Genomic DNA, 25,189 nt, shown 5'->3' with positions numbered 1-25,189 from the left:
AAAACGTGTTAGTGCTCATAAAGATCAAGAAGATACCACAGACAATGTGAAGTAGTTCTGGGACTGCTTGCATTCATCACCTGATGGGAATAATTACTGGAGTAGTCACATCTGACATTAGTTTCTGAAAACAAGACAAAATTACCAGAAGAATCATGGTGACTGACCACAGCAAGGATGGTACACCAAGGGCACTGAAAGCCTACACAGTGATAGCAAACCGCGTACATTACAGGTGCAGGCACCAAGGAACCAGAATTCCCTCTGCCCAACAGCCGGGACAAGCAACCACCAGGAGCCTCGCAATCCCCTCCCTCCCAGCCCCCGCTGGCCAGCTGACAGCCGTGCAAACACAGCTTATGCCTCCCTCCTTAATGGACAGTGGGTGGCTTTGATGTGGTCTGCATCAAGACACTGTGCTAACCAGGCAGGCTCTGGACTGTCCCGACCTCTAATCAAATAAACCTGCCAGAAACACTGACTGCACATCCGTTACAAGGAAAGCATTTACATTTTATTGATTAAATTCCAGGGTGACCTGGTGGTACAGAGGCCAGCATATTGTCTTATGCCTCTCCATCCCGGCCTTGAATCTCTGCTATGGCCCCATGTGTGTGGAGTTTTCCCATTATCCCCATGTCGACACCAGGTATTTTCTGGGTTCTCTGGTCCCCCAGTCCAAAAATATGTGAATTAAGTCAAGCTGAATCTGGATAGTGTTTAGTTGTTACTGTGTCTATAACCACAAAAGGCCTCGGTGCTACAAACACACTCGGATTTTACGGGGCTCTTCTATTTAAGATGCATTTAGTCTTTATGAAACATATCCAAGGTCAGAAAAAATGTGAATAATCCAGAATAGGCAGTTTTCATTTCCTCCAAACTCCATACAGTAATGCTCTGCTGTCAGGATGCGCGGATGCAGCCCCGACAGACTTTACTGCTACTTAAGTGTGTAACACAGACCAGCACTCACCGCCTATGTAGTAGTCTATGCTGGCTACTACATCCAAAGCATAATATGAAATACTACCTGTGCTCACAAGGTGAGTACTGGCAACTGGTGCTGAATAAGAAGATGAGTACCGGCACCTGGTGCTGAATAACAAGGTGAGTACCGGCACCTGGTGCTGAATAACATGGGGAGTACCGGCACCTGGTGCTGAATAACAAGGTGAGTACCGGCACCTGGTGCTGAATAACATGGGGAGTACCGGCACCTGGTGCTGAATAACATGGGGAGTACCGGCACCTGGTGCTGAATAACAAGGTGAGTACCGGCACCTGGTGCTGAATAACATGGGGAGTACCGGCACCTGGTGCTGAATAACATGGGGAGTACCGGCACCTGGTGCTGAATAACAAGGTGAGTACCGGCACCTGGTGCTGAATAACAAGGTGAGTACCGGCACCTGGTGCTGAATAACAAGGTGAGTACCGGCACCTGGTGCTGAATAACATGGGGAGTACCGGCACCTGGTGCTGAATAACATGGGGAGTACTGGCACCTGGTGCTGAATAACATGGGGAGTACCGGCACCTGGTGCTGAATAACAAGGTTAGTACCGGCACCTGGTGCTGAATAACATGGGGAGTACCGGCACCTGGTGCTGAATAACATGGGGAGTACCGGCACCTGGTGCTGAATAACATGGGGAGTACCGGCACCTGGTGCTGAATAACATGGGGAGTACTGGCACCTGGTGCTGAATAACATGGGGAGTACCGGCACCTGGTGCTGAATAACAAGGTTAGTACCGGCACCGGGTGCTGAATAACATGGGGAGTACCAGCACCTGTTTTTACCCAGTACCAGCACTAATTAGACTAATTTTAGTCTAAAGCACTAATTCTAGTCACTTCCATATGACTCCCCTACTTACCAACAGGATACTTTGATCTTGTTACTTTTTAAATGCATTTTGGGCGACTGGATCACGAGTGGACATCTGAGGTACATCGCCGTTTAGACCTGGGCCTATCATGGGTCCTCAAGGTGCTCAGCTAACGACATGTGTTCATGTTGTTTTGGCCATCGAAAGCAGCTCTACCCTATCTGCCACGTTGGAATACTGTTTACTTCCATGTAGGGTGACATGGTGGCCAATCAGATGATGAGAGGGATGGGTCATGTGATGAGTAGGGACCAATTAGGGCGCCTGCAGAGTCTGCATTTTCAAAAGTCTCCGCTTTCACTCATCCATATTGCAACTGTCAAACAGAATTTTCTTAAGTATGCAGCTGTGACATGGTTTACAAAAGTTTCTGCAGTGGGACCAGTGGTGGAGTTAAAATCACCCCCTGCCTGCTCTGACAGCGAGCACAGACATACTAGGGTAGGAGGGCATTCGTAGGGGATTCCTGACAGTCATCACCAGCAGTCACGCCCCTCACCCCCATGCAAGCTGTGCTTCTCAGTGGGACCTAATGTCACTCTAATTATGCTAGCCGAAGTGTTGGTAGCTAGCAAGACAGAAGCCAAGTTGCACATAAAACATCTTGTGTGTTTCGTGATATTAGCTGAGATCTGTTGAAATGCTGAATTTGAAAGTACCTACCGCTTGAGAAAAACTAATTTCACACTTGCTCTCCTTCGGTAGCTAACTACTACCACAAAGTTGATCTGTACAAAGGAACCTGCTGAAGGGAAGGGATGAGATTGGGATAAGGATGCATGTTGAGTGTGGGGGCGGGGCTGTGGGGTGACTTTACTTTCTGATTGGTTGAGTATGTCGATGGCATCGGCTGTAAGGAACGCCAGGCTGCAGCACACAAAAAAAGAAACCCACTTGACATTATTATATATGAAACTGCTAATGAGATTTACTTATGTATTAAATGAAGGTGCCGGAATGCTGTCCCAGATCGTGTCCAGCCCACTTTAGCCCTTGCTTATTGGGGATGCATTACGTATTATCATTTACATTACAAAAGATATGTAGTCAAATGTATGCCAGACCACTTACACGAGCGCTTTGGATGAATAGATCACGATGCGTCTCGGTGGTCGTTTACATTTGTATTTAGCGCTCTCCACTTGATCCGATCACCAAAGCTGCATTTTAAAACCATCAGAGCCTTTTTCCCTCGTTTCCCCACTTTCGCCCCCGGCCGCCTGTTCAGGGCCACCTGCTTGAGTACTAACGGATCATCAGCTACACTCAGGCGTCCACTTTCCAGAGAAACAATCCCTGTTTTGGTCAGACTGAGGGTGGAGTCGTGTGCACCAGCTTTCTGTCGCTCTGTAGCCTTCAGCAAGGCTGCTCATCCTCGGGTCTGCTTTGCTTTTCCCTTTTACAGCTGCCCTTGTCATTTGTCCCTTTACAGACACGGTTTCTTAGGGGCACCAGCAGGTGCTCCTGGGAACAGACACATGTCCAGTGCACACGTGTCGGTGCCTACGTGCGGAAAAGTCTCACGTCACCTAAAAACGTCAGACTTACAGCCTGACTTTGAGCTGACATTGTCCGACTCTTTGTTCTTAAGTCGAGCCCTAATGACTATAATCAATCCATCATTTCATTTAGCCCTTAATCACTTAACCGATTTAAATGATTAATGCACTAGAAGAGGGCGCACAGTCACTCACAGCATGCTAGGAGAAACGACGGCTAGGAGACAGCGGCCATCTTTCACTATCGTTCAGCGACATCAAAGACCATGGTTTGGTCTTCTGTGAAGGTGGCCAGGCCACACTCTTGTAATCGGATGGGTGTCCACACCATTCCAAGATGGATGCTGTTGTACGCTCAAGCAAGCAAGACACCTGAATCACACCAGTTCCTGAACAGTAACATAAATGTAAAACTGTAACACAACATAGAAAGGGTCTGATTATGGTTATAGAACCGTGAATTATTTTTTTTTATATAATCTGATATCTGTGTATCCCTGTGAAATTTGTAAAGAGCAATATGTGTAAATACCTTTTTTTTTTTTTACCTTTTTTCAACCTGGGGGTTGTGACCATCTCGGGGTGCACTGAACATTTAATGAGGTCTGGAGAGACATTCCATCAATAGTTAAATTGGTGGTACACCCAGACCACCTCCTCACCTGTAGCTGCTCCTGCACCCACTGAAGCCTCTCCTCCGCTGTGCGCCCCTGCACTGTGAAGCCTTCCTGAGGGTCAGGGTGGTTCAACTGAGCAGAAGGGATATTCAGCGATCGGGGGCGGCCCTCGTGGCAGCGGGGCACGTAAGGGGCGGCCGGCTGCTCAGGAGCACTGCCGCTGTCACTGCCGCTCACGGTCATGCTCATCTTGATGTCAGCCACGATGCGGTCCAGGTGCTTGTCGGGCACCGCTGCCCCCTGGTGGCTGGAGGAATGGCCTGTATTCCGGTTCCCTTCTCGACCATGGGGGCTCCATGAGTCTGGCGCCTTCTGTTGGACTTCTTCCTCTTTGCTTGGACAGTACTCAGTCTCCGCCTCTTCCTCCTTGTCCTCCCCTGCATTCCCTGACATTGGATGGGCGTGGGCCACTGCACAATGGTCCCGCGTCACTTTGGGCTGGCTGTTACACCTCGAACCCACAGAATCACGTTCCACCACTGCAGACTTTCCTCGAGGCTCTGCTCTCTCCTCCACGGCCTCCTGGCCACGGCCCGCGTCAGGGGGGAGCCTCACATTGCCGCTGCCGTAGTCTTCCTCGACGCCGTCCACCCCCTCCAGGTACGCGTCATCCTCGGGACAGTAGCGGATATAGTATGTCACGCCCTCCTCATCTTCAGGTAGCCCTTCGTCATACTCCTCTTCCTCCGATGTGTTGTTCACATAGTCAGAACTGGAGTCCTCATCGGCGCTCTCGCCGGGGATATGGAAGTTTGTGTGACTGTGGCCACGGGGCGCAGCAGGGGCAGAAGGCTCCTCGTCAGCGCTGTCGGCCCGAGGTCGCTGAGCTGCATGCGTGTGGCTGGGCGCCGCTGCCTGGCTGCTCTTTGCATCAGGCCCCTTGGTGCCGCAGTAGCGCGAAGTTGGCCCCACCCCCCTGCTCTGGGGCCCCTCATCAGGCCCCTCTGCAGTGAAATGGGTCGGGCGGCTCCGAGCCCTGCTGCTGCCACTGGTCCCAGGCCTCTCCCTGTAAGCCATTGCTGGCTGCGCTCACACACGCTGCATCGCGGCTTCACCCAGTCCTGCAAAACAGCAGACGATTGGATGAAATTAGTCCACTGCAAACCCAATGAAAGTGGCCAGCACAGACGCACAGAGACTGGCTTCTGTTCTCTGCAGTCATTTCACGATCTTTGTGTCCGGAATTAAATACACCTCAGCTATGCCGATTCCAGAATCGTCCGGAGAACAAGGCTTTGGGTCTTTGGTCAAGACCCCCACAGCGAGTCTGTATTCTGCGACTCATAACCACTGTCACAAGACAAAATGCGAACACCTGAACAAAAAGGACCATTTTACTGAATCACCAGGGTAGCCAACTCTCGTATCTGGCGTGCCACTCACGCTTTCAGACATCAGAAATCTTATGGCAAATCTATATCATTGTATTTTAAACCTAAAATTATCTACATCAAAAGCGCTGGGGTAGCTGGCAAACGCTACGGAATACTTACAAGGCAATAAAACTGTTACATACATGTACCTGTGCGTGCATGCGTGTGCAGACTTGTCTCAAACTGAAAATCTCACTCCAGCTAGCTAACCAAAGTTGGCAGCCCTGAATCACTTCCTGGTTCAGTCTGAAAGCAGCAGAAGAATGACAGAATGTGGGAGACGCTGAAGACCGCTGTCATCAATGAGTGGGGGGGGGGGGCAGATAGAGAGAGTTTCTGATTACACAGGCAGGGCACATGGCGGCACTACAAATACTTGTGTGTCTGTTGCTGTTGTCTATTCTAATGCTTACGATGGCCTGGGGCTAAGCCGAGAAGCCTCTAACGGCACCCTTGGATTGCAAGTGAGTCAGCATTTGCCTTTGCTCCCTACACCAATCACAGCCCAGACACTGCCTGAGCTAATCATAGCCCTTGTATGTGGGCATCACCTTGAGCAGCAGTTCATAAATAAAACATCAGCATGAACCTTCCTTGAGAAACATGCAAAACATGAATAGTAAAAGTGATAAGCAGATAAAAACTTCATCTGATCGACAATTTCAACTTCATGCTCCTGTTAGAATTCTTACACCGCGTACAACTGTGACCAAAGGTCTGTTCTCAGTGTAGCTGCTCCTCCATTTGGAAACTGCTTCTGCAAAAGGAACTCCTAAGAGAACTGCTACACTGCATAAACACAGCACTGCTACACTGCGTAACCACAGCACTGCTCACCGAAGCCCCCTGTCCACTCACCATATCGGAAATTTACATTAATTGGAAGTATAAATCAACTGCATAATTAAACAAACATGGAGTTTTAATAGATCCTACTGGACACAATCAACCCAAACCAAAGTAAATCTAAGCTGATGTGTTTAATTCCTGTTTAAATTCATTGTCTGTTTATTCTCGCTGACAGTCCTGGAAGAGTCTGCCAACACCTTGTGCTCATCAGTCAGCTCAAAGCAAGGCTCAACCTGCTATGCTTGAACACCAGCATCCATGGTGTGAGTCTGCCACTCCAGCATTTAAGCTCTGAAATTATATTTACGGTGAATTCCCACGAAGAACTTGCCCAGGGGACAGTCACGGTCAGAGGCTGGTGGTGTCCGCAGGTGCCATGCCACCACTGCACCCCGCCATGAAAGGGGGGCCTCACCTGCACGTTCACCTTGTTCTGATGGCGAGAAATAGACAGCTAAGCTGTTTGCGGAAGATGTATGGCTTCGTCAGCCATGAGGGCGCCTGGCGGAGGGAAGGATGTCAGCAGCTGTCGACCTTGGAAGCTCACCACAGATCCAGTGAGGGGAACTCACCCCGCTGAGAGTGACGTGTCATGGCCCCGTGTTTCAGTGTCTGTGATGGGACACATACATCCAAAGTGGTCGAAAACAAAACCAAACCCAAACGAAACCGAAACCAAATCGAAACCAAAACCAAAACAATCCTCACCCTAAGAACTGTCCTCTAAAGAGGATCCCCAGGCCCAGGATGCCTCTGCCAGTGACTGAGGATTTAGTCCAGGGACTGAAACAGAGCTGAAGCTCAGATATCGCTATAGCGTTCGCTGGGTTTAAGAAGACACCCCAAGCCGCTGAGCTCTCAAGGCACGTTTGGTGTCTGGGGAACAGCAGCGGAATGAGATAACTGACTGACTTCAGAGCGTGGGGGGGCACTGCACCCTGAGAGAGAGGGAGTGCACCAAAGTAAAAGGCAGGAATACAACTAATAAATGAATATGCTGCCTAAAAGGCCTTTGGAAAACAGTAAGAATTCCCTTGGTGAGCAGATAGCGTTGTGATAGCAAATGATAACAGATAACACTGTGATGCATACAATAGCCCAGCCTTAGAGGATTCTTCACTTTGACTTGCGAGTCTAAAAATCAAGCAATGACTAACAAGGGACCCAACACAGCCAGCGACCAAAGCCAACTCACGAGGGAGCCCTAAGAGGGGACCCGACACAGCCTGCAACCAAAGCCGACTCACGAGGGAGACCTAAGAGGGGACCCCACACAGCCAGCGACCAAAGCCGACTCACTAGGGAGACCTAAGAGGGGACCCCACACAGCCAACGACCAAAGCCGACTCGCGAGGGAGACCTAAGAGGGGACCTGACACAGCCAACGACCAAAGCCGACTCACGAGGGGGACCTAAGAGGGGACCCGACACAGCCAACGACCAAAGCCGACTCACGAGGGGGACCTAAGAGCGGACCCGACACAGCCAACGACCAAAGCCGACTCACGAGGGAGACCTAAGAGGGGACCCGACACAGCCAACGACCAAAGCCGACTCACGAGGGGGACCTAAGAGGGGACCCGACACAGCCAACGACCAAAGCCGACTCACGAGGGGGACCTAAGAGGGGACCCGACACAGCCAACGACCAAAGCCGACTCACGAGGGGGACCTAAGAGCGGACCCGACACAGCCAACGACCAAAGCCGACTCACGAGGGGGACCTAAGAGGGGACCCGACACAGCCAACGACCAAAGCCGACTCACGAGGGAGACCTAAGAGGGGACCCCACACAGCCAACGACCAAAGCCGACTCACGAGGGAGACCTAAGAGGGGACCCGACACAGCCAACGACCAAAGCCGACTCACGAGGGAGACCTAAGAGGGGACCCGACACAGCCAGCGACCAAAGCCGACTCACGAGGGAGACCTAAGAGGGGACCCGACACAGCCAGCGACCAAAGCCGACTCACGAGGGAGACCTAAGAGGGGACCCGACACAGCCTGCGACCAAAGCCGACTCACGAGGGAGACCTAAGAGGGGACCCGACACAGCCTGCGACCAAAGCCGACTCACGAGGGAGACCTATTCCTGTCAGGACAGAAGCCCAGCAGGCCAGACAGCGATACAGCCTTGACTGACGTCACTCACAAAAAGTTCAAGTTAATAGGGGTTAAAAGGAGGGGTTAATAGGGGTCATGCCCGACAGATGGATCAGGCAAAGGCTAACAGCAGTGGAGGTACTCTAGGGAACCACTGGTTCAGAGACGGGAAGTTGGTTAATAAATCTGATTGTTCTGTGACAGAAAATATCAATGTAGTTTTTACTTTGGGTATTTGAAAGCAGAGCCACCCATAACAGACAGCTCCTGAGCTGAAACTGTTAATCAAAGCAAATGTCTAAGCAGTTATCAGGGGACTCTGCTTACAAAATGTTAACAATATGTGTGAAGTCAACAAAACAGCAACAGAATAGTAATTAAGTAGCAGGTAACTGTGGTGAGTCACTCCATATTATGAAAGTTCGGCTGGCATCTTCTAACGTCTGCTGCAGATCAGCTGCAAACGCAAACTTCCCAGTGCCTTTTAACCTGCAGTAATTAATGGATTAATTTACTGGGATTCAGAAAATGTTTAGTCTCAAAATGTTTTAATGTTTGGCTCATTTATTTTCATGAGATACATTCATGTATCTTCACTGATTCATGTTACCACTCCATGTGACTAATAAATAAAAACAGTTAATTGTTCAAATGTTTTCTGTGATTCTGAATTATAGTACAGTTTGAATAGTAGTTGTAGGTTATGGAGGTGGTCTGTCTCAATAGTTTGATGCAACAAAAAAAAAACAAAGAAAATGGAAAAAGACTAAATTTTGAAATGAATATGAGGAGCATGCAAGTGACCAGCAGCAGGTGAGCACAGCGCATGAGGAGTGTGAACCCCTCAGCCTGAAACCCTTTAAATCATTTCTAAAGGGGGAAGGTATGTTTGCACTTTGCTTAGGAGATGGACATCTACACACAACAGAATAATTACTTCTGAGTATTTTACCATTTTTACTATAATTACTCCAGTAACTCTCAAAATTGTTTTCAATTACATTAATTCGTTCTTCAGCAATTTAAATTTTTAAAACTTTATAAATATCCTGTATGTATTTTGATTGAAGAGCACTATTCTTCATCGTTAACGTGCTTTTCATTTTACCACTACAAGTATTCCGCGGCAAAGGTATGATTATGGAAAAGACAGAATCATTCAAATATACAGAAATCTATGGATTGTCGTCGTTAACGCTACAGTCAATGTGTCTTTGTTCCTTCCACCATTTTCCACCACTGTTACTCAAGGAATGCAAAGTTCCTGCAACACTAAATGAGAGCAATGAACTACTTTCCTTGGTGTTTAAGACGTGATCTGTATCAAGAGAAACATTCATTCATTCAGCAGCCCAGGTAATGATGTTGAAATGAAAGAGCATGCAGAAAACTGGCCAGTAGATAGAAATTAAATGCACAGCTCAAAACTGTACAGTTCAAACAATATGCAAGGTTATTTCAAACAAATTCTGAGGACTGGTTACTAATACAGGAATTCAAATAAGATTTCAGGCACACACACACACACACACACACACACATACACACACACACACACACACTTATGGTCAAGCTTTTAAAAACTCTGAAGGCACACATGGGTGCTCATGGCAGCGGAGATACATGCAGTGGTCACGTCAGCACGCTCTGTCGCCGTTTTGCTCTCTTGTACCGAACATACACACATACAGACTGACTGACAGACACACACGCACACTACACACACCTACACCTGCTTCATGCAGGCTGTGCACTAACAGGAGATCACCAGACAGCAGAAATCAGACTGCCTCTGTACAGAGCAGAAACTCCAGATGGCCTGAGATACACAGGCCCATCAAGAAAGAAAAGCAAATGGCTTCCTCCTCCGCAAATTCAGTTTATAGAGAGAAAGAATTATATTCGCTCTTTACAAATGGCTTCTTTCTCGATAACTGAGCACCCAAACGTCACACAAGTCAGAATATAGCGCCATCAACACAATGACCTGGGTTCCATTCAAAACCAACTGGACTGAGCATCATTCTGTAACACTCAGTGTGGGAGGGGGGGGTGGCGGGGAGGGGGGGGGAGGTGAATAGACTGACATGGAATGGGACGAGAGACAGAATGGAATTAACAGAGCGACTGGAAGGAGGAGCCTGAGCGAAAGATAGCGAGACGGAAGAAGACAAAACGACTGGATGGGTGAAGGCGGGCTGAAGGAAAGCAGGGTGCAGTCTGACATGCCAGTAGGCGGAGCCAATAAGCTTGGCATCATGGCCATCGTTAGCTCCAATAGCCCCGAGTATTTTGAACGTACCCCACTTTATCATCATGTACAGCAGAGAGCATTTGCCGAAGGGAGATGGGCGAGAGGAATCACCGGGAAAAACTGCACACATGCTAAAGCTCCAGAACAGATTCCATTGTAAAATCCACTCTCTGTCCTTTCAGACTCTAAGTTCTCCTCTGGCACGTGTCACGCATCACGGTCTCCCCATGCATCCCACTCACTGCAGTACCTGCAGGCCCACATACACAGCTGGAGTTCTGACCTTTATCTCAGCACTTCCTCACCTCATACCTTCTGGTCATCAGTACAATCAGTCAACCGACACACAGTATTTTGGGGCAGGATTCCCACCTGCAGGGAACACATTCCTCCAGTCTCTCACATCCCCCAAAAGCCCTCATTCGATGCATTTGGAGATGGCCTCTTAGCGGGCAGAGTGTGCCGGCCTCTGCACCTCAGGCTAGCCATGTATGAACCGATGGGAAGGATGACAAAAGAGATATACAAAGGTCTCAAATGCATTCTGAAAATTTTAGATTTCTAGTCAGACCAAAATGCCAAGAATATTGGGAATAATGGGAGATGCCCAGCGCCACAGTGACGGGAATAACGGGAGATGATAAGCGCCACAGTGACGGGAATAACGGGAGATGATAAGCGCCACAGTGACGGGAATAACGGGAGATGATAAGCGCCACAGTGACAGTTCCACACAGCTCTATTTTTCCCATTCAGCACGACAGACATCCGCATTAACGCCCCCGGATTAAAAAGCATTGCTCTTCCCCAGTTAATGACGCCACTCTTGGAGTCGGCAGCCGGGAAGACAGGCAGCCTGGAAGAGCAGCATATTTACATATTAAATACAGAATCGCGATGTTTGTTCACGGTGTTCCTCAGGAGGCTGATTCATTTGCTGTGATGATTTTGACAAAGCAGACGCAAAAACACACACACACAAACAAAACAAGTGATCAAAAAAAACCTAGTGGGAAACCTAAATGCCCTAATGCTTTCTGCAGCTTCGTCACATGCACCGGGATCCAATTCCTTAGACTGTTATTAATTGCGAGGATACATTTTTATCCAAAGCCACTTACAGAATGTTGGATTATCTTGCAATGTCTTGCTTGATGAGAAAATTCGAGGTGCATCATATGTCAATAAACTAGTCTGGCAGCATGCTGTACCATCAACGGCTGCTGGATCGGACGCACATGTGGGTGAATGACGTGTCATGCACATTTTTGTGCATGTCTATGCAGTCCCAACATTCAAGATCCAAAAGAAATCAGCTATTGCAACCATCGAAACAAATGAGCAAAGTAAAAAAAACATTAAAATGATGTTAAATGATTTTAAAAATTAGATTTGCATAATTCTATGACTGAATCCTTTAAACTCATAAAAAAAGCCAGTGAATTTAAAACCATTACGATAATTGAACATTTGCCCATAAATTAATGCTGTTATTAAAATTACAAAAATGTCAGATGGCACAACCAAGAAAAAGGGACCATTAATTTAAGTCATTTTAGAACACAGTGTAGTGGATGTTACTTCATAAAGACCTAAAATGATCTTTATGGCGCAGGAAAAAGGTCAGCAGATCTAACTGCAATACTGTCAAAATCTGGCACTTTAAGTTCATGGTCAGGTTTGGAGTTCCCACATCAGATGGTGCAACCCATGGAAAACCATGAAAATATTGCTAAAAAGAAATAATTTTCTCTTATTAAACTAAGTGTATAAATTTCATATCAAGAACAAAAGTTTGTGCAGGGGCCCAAGCAGATGTTATATGAAATATGAAACGAATTTAATATGTCAGGTGGCGCAACCACAATTAATATCACTACTAATCATAAAGGCAAAAGATAAATAGGAATTATATCAAAATATAATATTTTTTAATTGTGCCACCTTATATTTTTCATTTACGACTTTGTCATTCATCCATGTACAAATAAACAAACAGGCAGCTAGATGAATGAATGTGTGAATGACGGAATGAATGAATGAATGGATGATGGGATGGATGGATGAATGAATGAATGTGTGAATGACGGAATGAATGAATGCAGATTCTGTTTGTAACCTGGGTTTCATTCTGACTGTATTTGGGCCTGACCTGGTGATCATGTTGCTGTTAATAATGTCATTTTTGCCTTAAATCCCAGCAGAACATTTAAGCAAATGCACAAGTGTCTTTTCCCCGGATTGTACTGGACATGGAGCAAGATGGCCACCAGAAATTAGCAGCAGGCACTCACCCGAAACCCCCCCCCCCCATTCCACACTCACACCAAGGCTTGTGTGCGACAGCTGTGCCTTCCAGGCACTTGTTAGCACCTTCTCGGGGCCCATCTGCACAGCCAAACACAAACCCAGCTTAAAGCACACTAATTATTCTCATCAAGATTAGGGGTGGCCCACAACTCAGAATCACTGATTAAACATCATTAAATGGCACGGTGCTCAGGCCGGCAGAACACGCAGGACTGAGCACGGAACCCAGATCCACCCTCAGCATCATACGTTTTGAGAGGCTATGTTAAAATATAACTAATGGGAGCAGCTCTATAATTCATCAAGAAAGGCTTAAATATCAGAGCGCTGGAACAAATCAATTCAAGGGTAGAAACAGCCTCCGCTAGCGCTCCGCTCACTTACACAACACGGCACCGGGGGGGGGGCGCTGAATGCAGGAAGTCATTAAGGAGCGAGCATCCCACATTCAGCAAGCCCCCACACACACAGCCGCCCGGGCGTATCGGCATCAGTCACCTTTCCGGACGATTCTTCCAGGGTGCTTTCCACGTGGCCGTTTGGACAATGTATACCACATTTGAAAGCCTTTGAGAGCTAAGAAAAGCTGTCTACCCACAACAAACGGGGTTATCCAGCTCAGGCCGGAAGATACCAGAACACTCCCACCGGGACTTTAACTTATCATAACACGTAGAGCTGCCGTCTTCTCGGTTTTGCTCTGTCATTCTGTCTAAAAGGTACCTCTCAGCCATTGGCACCCACCGTCTATTCATACCAGGTCTCCCAGCCCTGTGTCTGTTCATAATGTGCAAGCACCACCCCCCACACCAGTAAGGGACCTGACCCGATTCCCACGTGCTCTTTATTGATTTCTCTAGGACTGGGTTTCCGGGACCCTTGTCACCAGGCTCCAGATTAACATAGGTTCAGTTCTACCAGCACCTCTTTAATCCACTGCGGAAGGTACCAAGCGGACTGCAGCCTCGGTTTACGGGGGTGTCAGTGGAAGTACAGCCTGAAAGGGCAAAGACGTGCACTCCGGCACCCTCACTGAGACCATCACGCTCGGCTCCCAAAAAATAAACTCTGGTGTCAAGTTCCAGGAAACAAATATGGGAGTCCTCACAGCTAAGTGAAAACGCGAGGGTACGACGGTGCTTTATGATTAAATCAGTTATTCCACTGGGCCTCTCTTCCTGTCTGCTGTCACTACGGATAAAGTGGCATGGAAGTGACAATAATATAGTGATGAAACTTGATTGGCAGGGAGCTCTTGGACACACCCACTTTCTGTAGCACACTTGCAGAGAACAATGGAAATGCTTTCCCTTGACATTTGCTTTCATGTGCATGTTTAACTCCTACTCCACCAGCTTGCTCTCTATTAAACAATCTGCCAGAACACAGGCTGAAAGACTAGGGGAGTGGCTGTTGAACCTTGCTGTAGCAGCCTGCCTGTATATTATGAGAAGCATCGAGTGAAGGAATGGATAAACGCTGCAAAATGAGAGACCTGCAAAATCGCTTTGGATATTACGTTCTGCTAAACGAATAAAGTCGTGAATGTTTTAAATGCCAGAAAGCCATTACATATCAATCCAAGGGCTGTGCAAGGAGCCAATCAAAAAAGGTCAAGGTGTGTGGAGGGAGTGAGCATGGGATCACGACCTCCCTCAGGGCCCACTGAGGTCAAGTGAGCCTGAACCTTAAGTCATACTTCAGAGTCACTGTGACATTCAGGCAGCTTGCACCTCTAGAAAGCTCCTTCAAAACCTCAATCTGTGAAGAGCGTTTCTCATTTTCACATAATACATGCCTGATGCTTATTGACAGGGAAGAACCCACACTGATCAGCTGCTTCAGTGGAGCTACCTAGTGAGGTTTCTACTCACCTCCTGAAAATTCTGAGAATTTCCTGATGTGAAAAATAAATGGACCAACATACACTTGACCGGCATATATGTCTCAATTAGCCGACAATGGACCTATGGAACGGTATACACCGAAACTGCGCTGGGCACCAAAGGAATCTTGCGCCTCCCTTGCTCAGTCACCGGGAGATAAACCGCCAAAGAGCACACATGCAATTACCTTCCCAGCAGCACCCAGCAGTCACAATTCATGTGCAAAATCCCGATAAACACCGATTGGGGCCCTCCTTCAGAGGACAGCTGTGAGTAGGTGGAAGAGCAGGCAACGCTGTGCTGGTATGAAATGTAGAGGCGGCTGGAAAAAGCCCACGATGGCCCCCCTGCCGACACTCCTGCGCCTTCCCAGTCTAAGCTGGAAGCTGAAGGATACTGAGCAAGAATCCATACAGAGGAAGAGGAAGTAAGCCATACCGCGTGCAACGGTAACAGCAAAACTGCAGTTCATGCACACGCGACTGTCATATCTCAAGGACTGCGATGGGCGGCTGGGTTGAGGTTAGGTTTAGGCAGGACCTCATTTTTCATACCATCATACTGCCCAGACATTATAGCGTGGTATACAGTATTTTCATACTTTATAATACTAATCCGATCTTCTCAAGTCCTGGCACCAAGCGATAACATTTCAGCACATTTTATAGTGGAGAACCGGCCCACCAATCATTCGAAACACTGTGATATATTGTATTACCGTAATACCATCCAAGCCTAGTTGAGTATTGAAATACTTTGGATTCCACAGGCAACATTAAGAAAAGTTAAGCACGGTTTTTCAGTTTTTTTGACACAATTCATGGCAACACCACCAATTTATTTGATAAACCCTGTTAGTAGATAAGTTCTATTTGACTAGAATTTATTTTCAGTAAAATTAAATTTTCATCTCCTATTTGCTTTAGAAATATCTCAAAATTTACTGCACAAAATTGACATTGCATAAAATTCCTACATCATGCCCAAAAGGGAACATCAAGACCTTTGGTTCTGAAACATCTCGTGACTCTAATTCCATACACAGGACTCCCATTCCCAGTCACGCCATTCTCAGCCAGTGACCTGAGAAATACGAGAAATCCCAGAATGCACCGGCATGAGGGGGAAGTAGGAAAGCACGCTCAGAGCTTACTGTAACGATCCAGCTTCTCCCTGGAGAAGTACAGTATTGAGCTCATTATATAAGAAGTGAACAGAACACTTGAACACTTTCAGTCATCAAATGGGACTCTTGGCCTGTCTGGCAAGGCTCAGCCTGAGGTAATGAGGAGCGTCACCACCAAGAGATACCCTCATTATGAACCTGCAGATTCTCCTTTTCATGGACTCCTCACGTTCGTTTCAGTGGCCTTTTCAAAAGTCCTGGAAACATCATCCGAACCTCTTAACATGCAGCTGCAGCTGGATTGGCTGGCAAATCTCCTGTGCTTGGAGACAGGTGTTAAAAGCTGCCTCAGCGATACTGTCGATAAGGACTCTGAGCTGCCCATGTCGAGAGGAAAGGGTATGAGCACACACTGGACAAACGGCGTCCTCCATACTCATCTCATCTCTATTGTGCCACAGAGCGGCAAGGAGGAATTCAATTAGATGTCTCTCACTCGAAATTAGCGTTACCACATTCCTCTGCCATCTATAATTAAAACTACATCGAGTGGCCGGTTTATTAGGGAAAAACTGCTCGTTAACACAAAAAGCCCGTCCCTACAAACCATGAATCGTGTGACTGCAAATACACAGGACATAATTAGACGTACATGTATTTGTTTAACATTATAATACCTAAGAGAATGTTCTGATGAACGAAAAACTTCCAGTCCGCAGCAGCTGTGTGGGTGAAGAGAACCTTCTTCATGACAGAGGTCGAAGAATGGCCAGACTTCTGAAAGCTAACTGGACACACGTGAAAAGTTAACAGCTTGTTACAATGTTACAATGCAGAAAAGTCTCACTGAATGTACAATTTATCAATCCCTGAATGAGTTCTGGGGGCAAAAGTGGGTCCTACCTGGTACTAGCTAGGTGTCCTTACTGAAGTAGGCTCTACATGGTACTAGCTAGATGTCCCCAGTAAAGTAGGTCCTACCCAGTACTAGCTATGTGTACCTAATAAAGTGGATCCTACATGCAAGGTTGCCTATGATGGTCAGCTGCCTGGAGTGAGATTTCCAATTTGAGACAAGTCTGCACACACATGCACACGCATTTATATGTGTGCAGCAGTTTTATTGCCATGTATAGTCCATAGGTTTTGCAACCCTACCTGTTACTAGCCAGATGGCCCTATTAAAGTGGGTTGTACATGGTATTAGCTGTGTGTCCCTAATAAAGTGGGCCCTACCTGGTAATAGCTAGGTGGCCCTTTTAAAGTGGGCTCTACATGGTATTAGCTTCGGGTCCCTAATAAAGTGGGCCGTACCTGGTAATAGCTAGGTGGCCCTTTTAAAGTGGGCTCTACATGGTGTTAGCTTTGTGTCCCTAATAAAGTGGGCCCTACCTGGTAATAGCTAGGTGGCCCTTTTAAAGTGGGCTCTACATCTTTTGGTCCCTACATGAGCAGCCACTGAGTGCACATTCTCAGGGCATCAGCACCTTTCACGGACAGCGAGCTGTGCAGTCTCCATTGCTCCTTGGTTACTGAGCAGCATAATTACTGAAGCATGCATGTTAAACACATTTTCCAGGGAGAAATAATTGCCTGTTTGGGGAATTTGCATCCAGTTACTGTGACACTTATTGCTAATTGCACTGATCATGCCAAGACCATTTCGGAACCAAGAGTCCAAAACCACGCCCCCACCACCACCTTTTTGCTCAGAGTCCAAACCTGAAGTAGACCTAAACACACATGGCCATTTAATGTGTAACCAGGGCATCTTAAGGTTAAAATTACTTTAGATCGATTCTCAGGATTTCAGCAGAGAAGATACTTACCCATATGTGGGTGGGGATTGTGATTTTTGTAGGAAATGCTTGGTGGGCATTTCTCACACCCTCACACACACTGACCTTCTTCAGGGCTTACTCACTATGCCTCAGACACTTACACTGGTGAAACCTTTTGCAACTTGACCCAAATGACTTTTTGTACTCTGCTAGCTTACAAGCAATCTTCACATCTTAGAAGAATATTTAATTTCATTGAGGAAGCAAATGTTACACCAAGGTGAACTGGAGGCAGCTCTTCAGTTATGGATCCGTGGAAATATAAGGTTCTCACAGAACAATCCGGGCTGTCCCGCCTGTTTCCTTTGGTCAGTTATCACATCCAATCAGATCCTCTGTAACAAGCATCACTCTATGCCCAATTATTTAGCAAAATGTTCCCCTCTAAAGTTATAATTTGCTTAACAATAGGCCTGTATTCTTCATGGGTTAAGGAGACAAAATCTTTGCCAACCACTAAATGAGATCATTCAAATAACACCGTATAAACCCCACTGTAATTATCACTCTTGGATTCTCCCTTGGGTCCCAAGAGCCACCAGTTAAATACCTTTCAGATTTTGATCCAGTTTCTTCAGTAACATTGGGTTTCATAGACAATGCTTCCCTTGGACCAGATGCCGTGAATGCTGCTGTGTGCCTTGATCTCAGTGGCAGACACACTCACTCCCTCCCTCCCTCAGAATGTGTCATGTCCTGCATGCGTCGGGAACACGGTCTGGAGCCTCGCTGTCTGAAATGTGAGGAGCCCCTAGTGTGAGCTGTCCACGGTGCTGAGCGCTGTGTACTCACCTCAGGGAGCCCTGGGCTATGATTCCTCCCAAAGGATTATGGAGATTCCATAGCCACACCAGTATAGAAGGTTAAAACCTCTACTTTTTGGGATGGGCAGTAACCAGGGCTGCCGCTGCCAGCCATTCAGCAGATTAGCATCCTGATGCTCTGTTAAACATCAAAGGGGTCTGACTACTGTGCAGTGTATAAACTACACTGATCCCTACGCCGATAAACTACACCCTTCACTGATGACCCCAGCACAACGTATAAACTACACTGATCCCTACACCGATAAACTACACCCTTCACCGATGACCAACACAACATATAAACTACACTGATCCCAACACCGACAAACTACACCCTTCACCAATGACGCCAACACAACGTATAAACTACACTGATCCCAACACCGACAAACTACACCCTTCACCAATGACGCCAACACAACGTATAAACTACACTGATCCCTACACCGATAAACTACACCCTTCACCAATGACCCCAACACAACATATAAACTACACTGATCCCTACACTGATAAACTACACCGATAAACCGATGACCACTGTACAATGTATAAACTGCGTTTGGTTCGGGAGGGCTCTTCATCTAAAAGTCTCCAGTCCAAAGAAAAACAACAGTGTCACAATTTGGAAACACACCAGGTGCACAGGAACAGCACTTCCAGGAATTTAAAGAACTACGAAAACCAGAAGATGTGATGGGGGAGTCACACACCTATACACTGCGTCATGCGTCAAAAAAGGGATGCAGGCTGCGAGGAGAGTGCTGCGCTTAAAGGGGTGGGAAAAGGTGACTGGGAAGAGCCCATGGGGAAGGGGCTTAACCTGATGTGCTGCAGTGTAAAAATCCTGCCGTACAACTGGGAAAAGCGAGCGGAGAAAACACAAGCATCCGGAAAACCGCTAAACCCGAAGATGAAGCTGCGTCCTCCGAGAACACAGGAAGGGCATGTGGCTTTGCGGGTTCGGGCGCTGTGCTCGTGATCGCAAGGTCGCCAGTTCAAGTCCCGTGGCTGGTGGAGTGATGTCACTGTTAGACCTTTGAACAGGTCAAGTGGGGCTCTTAACCCCACTTGCTCTAGGGACACTGTGCTCAGATCCTCACATGCATGTAGCACTGGACAAACTGCCCTAAATAAATGTACTATGGAGGGCTAATTCATATTCTGCTGCTGACCAAAGACTGATGTACAAGGCAGATAAAGGGTCTTGGTGAGCTGATCTTACACATGCAGAACCAATCACCATTAGCAGGTCCCTGTACATTTAAGCTATGATGTAAATTCATCATCCATGGTTGCATGTTTCCGTTTAATTAAGGGAAGAATATTACCCTTGCTTCTGTGAAGCCTAGAAAAATGCTATAACCCCCAGCACCATAAATCTGCTTCCCACCAGAATCACATCTTAAAGGTTTCTCGGAAGCTATTTTGTGCAAAACTCTTTGACACAAAAAAGGACTGAGCTTAGTGTCAAATACTTTGAGCTCGATTTAACAGTCTGGCTACCAAATAAATAAATAAATGAAACCGAGGGGATTATGAAAGATAACCTTACACAGCTGGAAGCAAAATTCATGAAGTAAATATGGCAGATAAGGATTTGCAAACATGTGGCATAACACTTTGACACTACAAAGATGACTTCGCCAACACAGACATTACAGAATGTCTTTGTATTTCATTTCAAAATGAAGGTCTTTCAATGGGTGACGTCACACGCAGGACGACATGGGCTCTGTTCCTGAAGGCACTTATTTAATAACATCACCTGAACACATTGGTCAAACCATGCAACTGCATAGGGAAGGTTATTGGCTCTTGGGATCCCATGATCAGGGATCCCAACCTGAATTGCTCTAATTAAATATACGGTTGCATTTAAATGGATAAAAACATAGACTGCTGTAGTTAAGCAAGGGAACGTTTTGGACATGAAGAGTCAGAGCTGCAACTTCCTTAAAAGGTTAAGCCATCTTCTGAGAAAGCAAGCAAAAATATTTATGGACAAGAACGCGTGGGTGATATGTCACATTAAATGGGTACATTTAAAGGAAAGTAAAAAATTGCTTTAAAAAAAAATTTTAGACTTCACCACCCCAAATCACTTTAGCTAATTTATGGTCAAGGTCGTAAAGTATGATCATATATCCCAGTCGGATCCATAGCACACAGATTAACCCTGATCCATACAGCAGTCCATTGCAGAGCACGCATGCACACACACACACGCACACACACGCGCACACACACAGACACTCATACACACAGACACACGCACACACACAGACACGCATACAGACACGCACACACGCAGACACGCATACACACACGCACACACACACACACACACACACACACACACACTAAAGGCAGTTTAGGTACATCACTAGATTGTGTCAAAAAAAAAAGAAAGAAAGAATATCAGATTTTCCCTAATGCTGCTTTTTAATATTACTTTGAAGTCATCATAAAGTGCCTTGAAACAAATTCTGTGTAAGCATTTAGAACACAACACAGCATGACAGGCAAACCTTCATTGGGTGAAAGCACATGCATGCATTCGGATCAGGCCTAAGCACAGCAGCCCGGGCATCCTGGGCAGCCATAGGAGCTGCTTAGCTAGCTGCCCAATGACACATCAGCAGTTTATCGTCACTTAAATAAGATCAGCCAATCAGCTTGAGAGCATGGCTGACCGTCGTTATGGGGCTCCTCCCATCCACTGCTGCTCAGTGTTGTCAACATAGGGCCACAAGGAGACACATGCCCCGACTCACCGGGAATTCCGGCCTCAGTGCCATGGACTGCGACAGTACATGACACAGTCCTTGAGAGGACGTCACAGGACAAACATGCCTGGACTACTGGTTAACGCCGAAGACAGGGCCATGTTAACGCCACATATGACACAAAGCTGTTCCGCAGGCACGCAAGAAAATAAATGAGACTGTGTCAGCAGCGGAATGAATGATGGGGGGTGGATTTAGACATTTCTGCCTGTTTTTCTTGTGAAGCTCATGGAGGTTTAGTAGGGGGGGGAGGGGGGCATTCTGATAAATACTCATCATGAAGGTGTCAGTGTTACAGAGCAGCAGAGAATCAAATCAGCCCCTCCACATCGGTTCCCTTGCCGCTACTAAGTGACCTTAATCTCACTCTCAACGAGCTTCTCTCAGTAGACCATCAGACATCAGAGATGTGTGCACTTGACCTCCATTTTTAGCAGTCCCATTTGACTCCACTGGGGGGGGGGGGGAACTCAAGGATGTAGGGTCATCTATTCTGTCCCCAACTAGCTATCCACATCCGACAGGCAGCAGAGGGATGCAGCAGTCCAGCCGGGACAGACACTGCGATGCCTCCTACATGCCCCATCTGGAGACCGAAGGCTGTCGCTCGGTCTGTCGGAAAGGACCGTTTGGGCCTTACAGCATTTAAAGGGCGATGATCCTATAATGAATCCCCCAGCGATGACCAGACACACAAGCAGATTTGGGTCATCTGGGTCATTCCTGCATCCTTATGGAGAAAAACAGGGACGTTCTTGAGGTGCCTTTTCCATACAAATAAAAATGGCAGAGTGACAACTGGGAAGAGCTGTGACTGAACTCATAAGAAGGCAGCCCTCCGTCAGCCACCCCCCGCAGTCACAAACCCCAGACCACACCTCTGCATACACACACAGAGGTTTAACATCTAGAATTATAACCCAACGGCCTACACAGAAGCAGCCTGTAGATATCTGACACGCCACATCATGAAAGGAAGATTAGCAACCCACATGCACCGCTAGGAATCCAAGCTGAATAACCGAAAAGCCATTCCAGATTTCAAACATCTATTAAGGGACTCAAATATTTATTTGCGGACTCAAACCTTCAAATTGTGGAAGGTTAACCCTGGAAACAACATGCCAGTATTAACTACTAATTGCTGAATTATAGATGGTTAACACCCCCTATAACTATGTAATAAATGCAGTGTCACTTTGCTTACCTATGTCGAATTCCTGTAGTGTCACGTACTATTTTCAAACACAAAACAGAACAGAACCTAACCCCCCCCACCCCGACAGATTGTCAGCTGAGTCAGTATAGCCATTAAACCTTTATTCAGCATCGCAGTGCTACACAGCTGTGTAGACGTGGTGCGTTATGCAACAGACCGGAGGAACTAGGTGGGCAAATAAGCCAAATGCGGGGGCTTGACAGCAGCCAGCTAGAAGCTGCGCGTGACAGACCCCTCCGTAACAGCGCGCGGCCGGCCCACAAAGGCATCCCACCTCACATTTAATGCACCATTAAGGGGGGGGGGGGGGTGTAGTCACCTCATCCCCGTGACCCTGACCAGGAAAAGCGACTGCAAGCCTAATGGCGGGAGTCACCCCTTGTTGACCAGGTGCTCTCACGCAGCCCTCCTTCATAAATCAGTTTCTAACGTAATTACGATGTCAGGCTATTCCATCGACGAAAGAAAGAGTTTATTTTCAAACATAACCAAAGTCACGTCTTCTTTCCATATGCAAAGAAATCCAACTTCTCTGTATTACCTTCAGCCACTTCAAGTCCCGCTAGTCTGGAATTGAATTAAAATGCAGATGCTGCGTATGTACAGTACCGTATACTTGCCCCTTTCTCCGCGTCCGTCCTTCATTATTAAAATTTCCGCCTTAAAAAGTCATCCTTGGCGTCTCAGAGTGCTGATGACACAAGGGGGTCCCTGGAGTATTAAGTACTGTACATCAAAACATTTCACGCCCACAAACACGGAGCCAAACGCAAACCTGTACTATTAAAGAGTTGCCCTATTAAAAACGCATTACCGTTCCGTCTTTTATAAAATTACATGAATTAAGCGCCCACACCAATTCCTACCTTGGGTTCCCTGTTACGTAAAATAACCAGGAAGGCGACCGAGCTCCACATTAAACAGATGCTCGACAAATGTAACCCAACTGTACAAGTATGACATTGCATGTTATGAATGTGTCGCATGTGATGGCCAATTACATTATAACCCCCTGCTGAAAAAGAAAAAGATGCATTCATTGTATTATGAGATACGGGGGAGACAAAAGAAAAAACTCTGGAGATATTTAAAGCGGCGTTGTTTTGAATGTCATTTTCACCCAAACTGTATTCTCTAACTCGGTAAATAGCAATAGAAAAGCATAACGTTTGGTACCCACGTCAACAAATGTAAGAAATATACGATATAAAACTTCAAAGTGCTTTTATGAACAAGCCTTTTTGTCAAAGCGAGATTCAGCGGTCATTTAAAGTCTTGCAATTTCAAAGGCTGCTTTGAGCAGTAAATCCACTTCTGAGCAGAGGTTAGTAAATATACCGCGTATGTGATTTCCGCTCCTTAACGCTGCTTCTTATAATTGTTTCTCAAACGTATAAACGCTTTAAAAATGATTCACTTACGGGTCAGTTGTGCACTATATTTGCTCATACGATGCAACCGGTCTAATTTTCTCGCACAAGCAAACGGCTACAGGCCAGCAGTCGGTATCATTCCCTCTTCGGTGGTGATAATTACCCTTTACTCTAGCGGCCAGTGGTTACCTGCTCAGATACGAGGTAACGGTCCTAATAAAGCAGACCGATAACTTCAGGCTGAAAGGAGCGACTAACGCGGTGCTAAGAGGGGGCCGGCGGCGGGGGCGGAGATCTATGCTACTTCACGCTGGGAATTACCGTTCAGTTCCTCCCAGGCGATCGAAATTCAACATCCCCCGAACCACATTTAAAATTTCAGAAAATTTTGCACACAGTCCTTGCAAGTGCTCGGTGTTTCTTTTGAAAACGAAGACTTTAGCTCCAACAAAGAAAGAATTAAGTCTCCGCCTATTGCTTCTCCATATCAATATGTGTCCACCTGAAAAGCACGTTGTTCTCCGGGATGAAAGACCATCAGATATATTCATCAATGTACAAATCACTCCAATCAATATGCATGCAAATGTTTCATATGGAAGTACTAAAAAAGCAGGAGGATATCTAAGGCAAAGGCGCGCACCTGAAAAGCGAAGGCACAGCTCTCCTGTCCGCATGAATAAAACCGTCTCCCAGCCGCGAGGGCAGTGGCCGCTACCGCACGCTCGCGCTTACCGACGGTCCGCTTTCCGATTCAGCCCCGGAAGCTGAATGCAGGCGTGCCGGCGCCCCGGAACGTGTGTAGGCGGATGCCGCGGCACTGCGGTTCCCTGGCAGATGATGGGAAAAATAGCAGCAAAGCCCCGAACCCCGCCCGGACCGCGACAGGCTGACACCGCAACGGCGGCCGCTGTCCCAGCAACACAGGCGACAACTCATACAGACCCCAAGCTCATCTGCACCCTCGAAGTGTTTCAGCAATAAGGGGAAAACAGTCGCTTTAATGAGACACGATACATGTCAATGCATCACCTCATTATCTACATCAAATTATGCTTTAGTTTTGCTTTGACGAATCTTTTTAAATTATTAGGGTGACTATAAAATAAATCATTGGAAGCTATTTCATCATCCTGCTACAAATAACAAGCGAGCCATTCCCTGCTATCAAGTATAACCATGCAGAC

At 46.9% G+C, this 25,189-nt stretch overlaps 1 protein-coding gene across 2 annotated transcripts in view; it reads right to left on the bottom strand.

Annotated features, from left to right (window-relative positions):
• The window catches only part of LOC125706567 (amyloid-beta A4 precursor protein-binding family A member 2-like), a 38,037-nt gene extending 13,257 nt beyond the window's left edge, over window positions 1–24,780 (bottom strand). The window contains exons 1-2 of one of the 2 annotated variants that reach the window (XM_048973302.1): window positions 24,646–24,780; window positions 4,057–5,132 (exon numbers count right to left, since the gene is read on the bottom strand). In XM_048973302.1, the coding sequence (XP_048829259.1) occupies window positions 4,057–5,088 (1,032 nt within the window). In that variant the 5' untranslated portion in view covers window positions 5,089–5,132; window positions 24,646–24,780. Of the gene's footprint in view, window positions 1–4,056; window positions 5,133–24,050; window positions 24,230–24,645 lie in introns of those variants that run through there. The other variant, XM_048973301.1, reaches the window with a different exon arrangement.
• Between the last annotated feature and the right edge of the window lie 409 nt (window positions 24,781–25,189).

The sequence above is a fragment of the Brienomyrus brachyistius genome, chromosome 13, assembly GCF_023856365.1.
Source record: "Brienomyrus brachyistius isolate T26 chromosome 13, BBRACH_0.4, whole genome shotgun sequence".
NCBI classification, from domain to species: domain Eukaryota; kingdom Metazoa; phylum Chordata; class Actinopteri; order Osteoglossiformes; family Mormyridae; genus Brienomyrus; species Brienomyrus brachyistius.
Note: the sequence above shows the minus strand (reverse complement) of the source record. Positions and strands in the feature narration are given on the sequence as shown.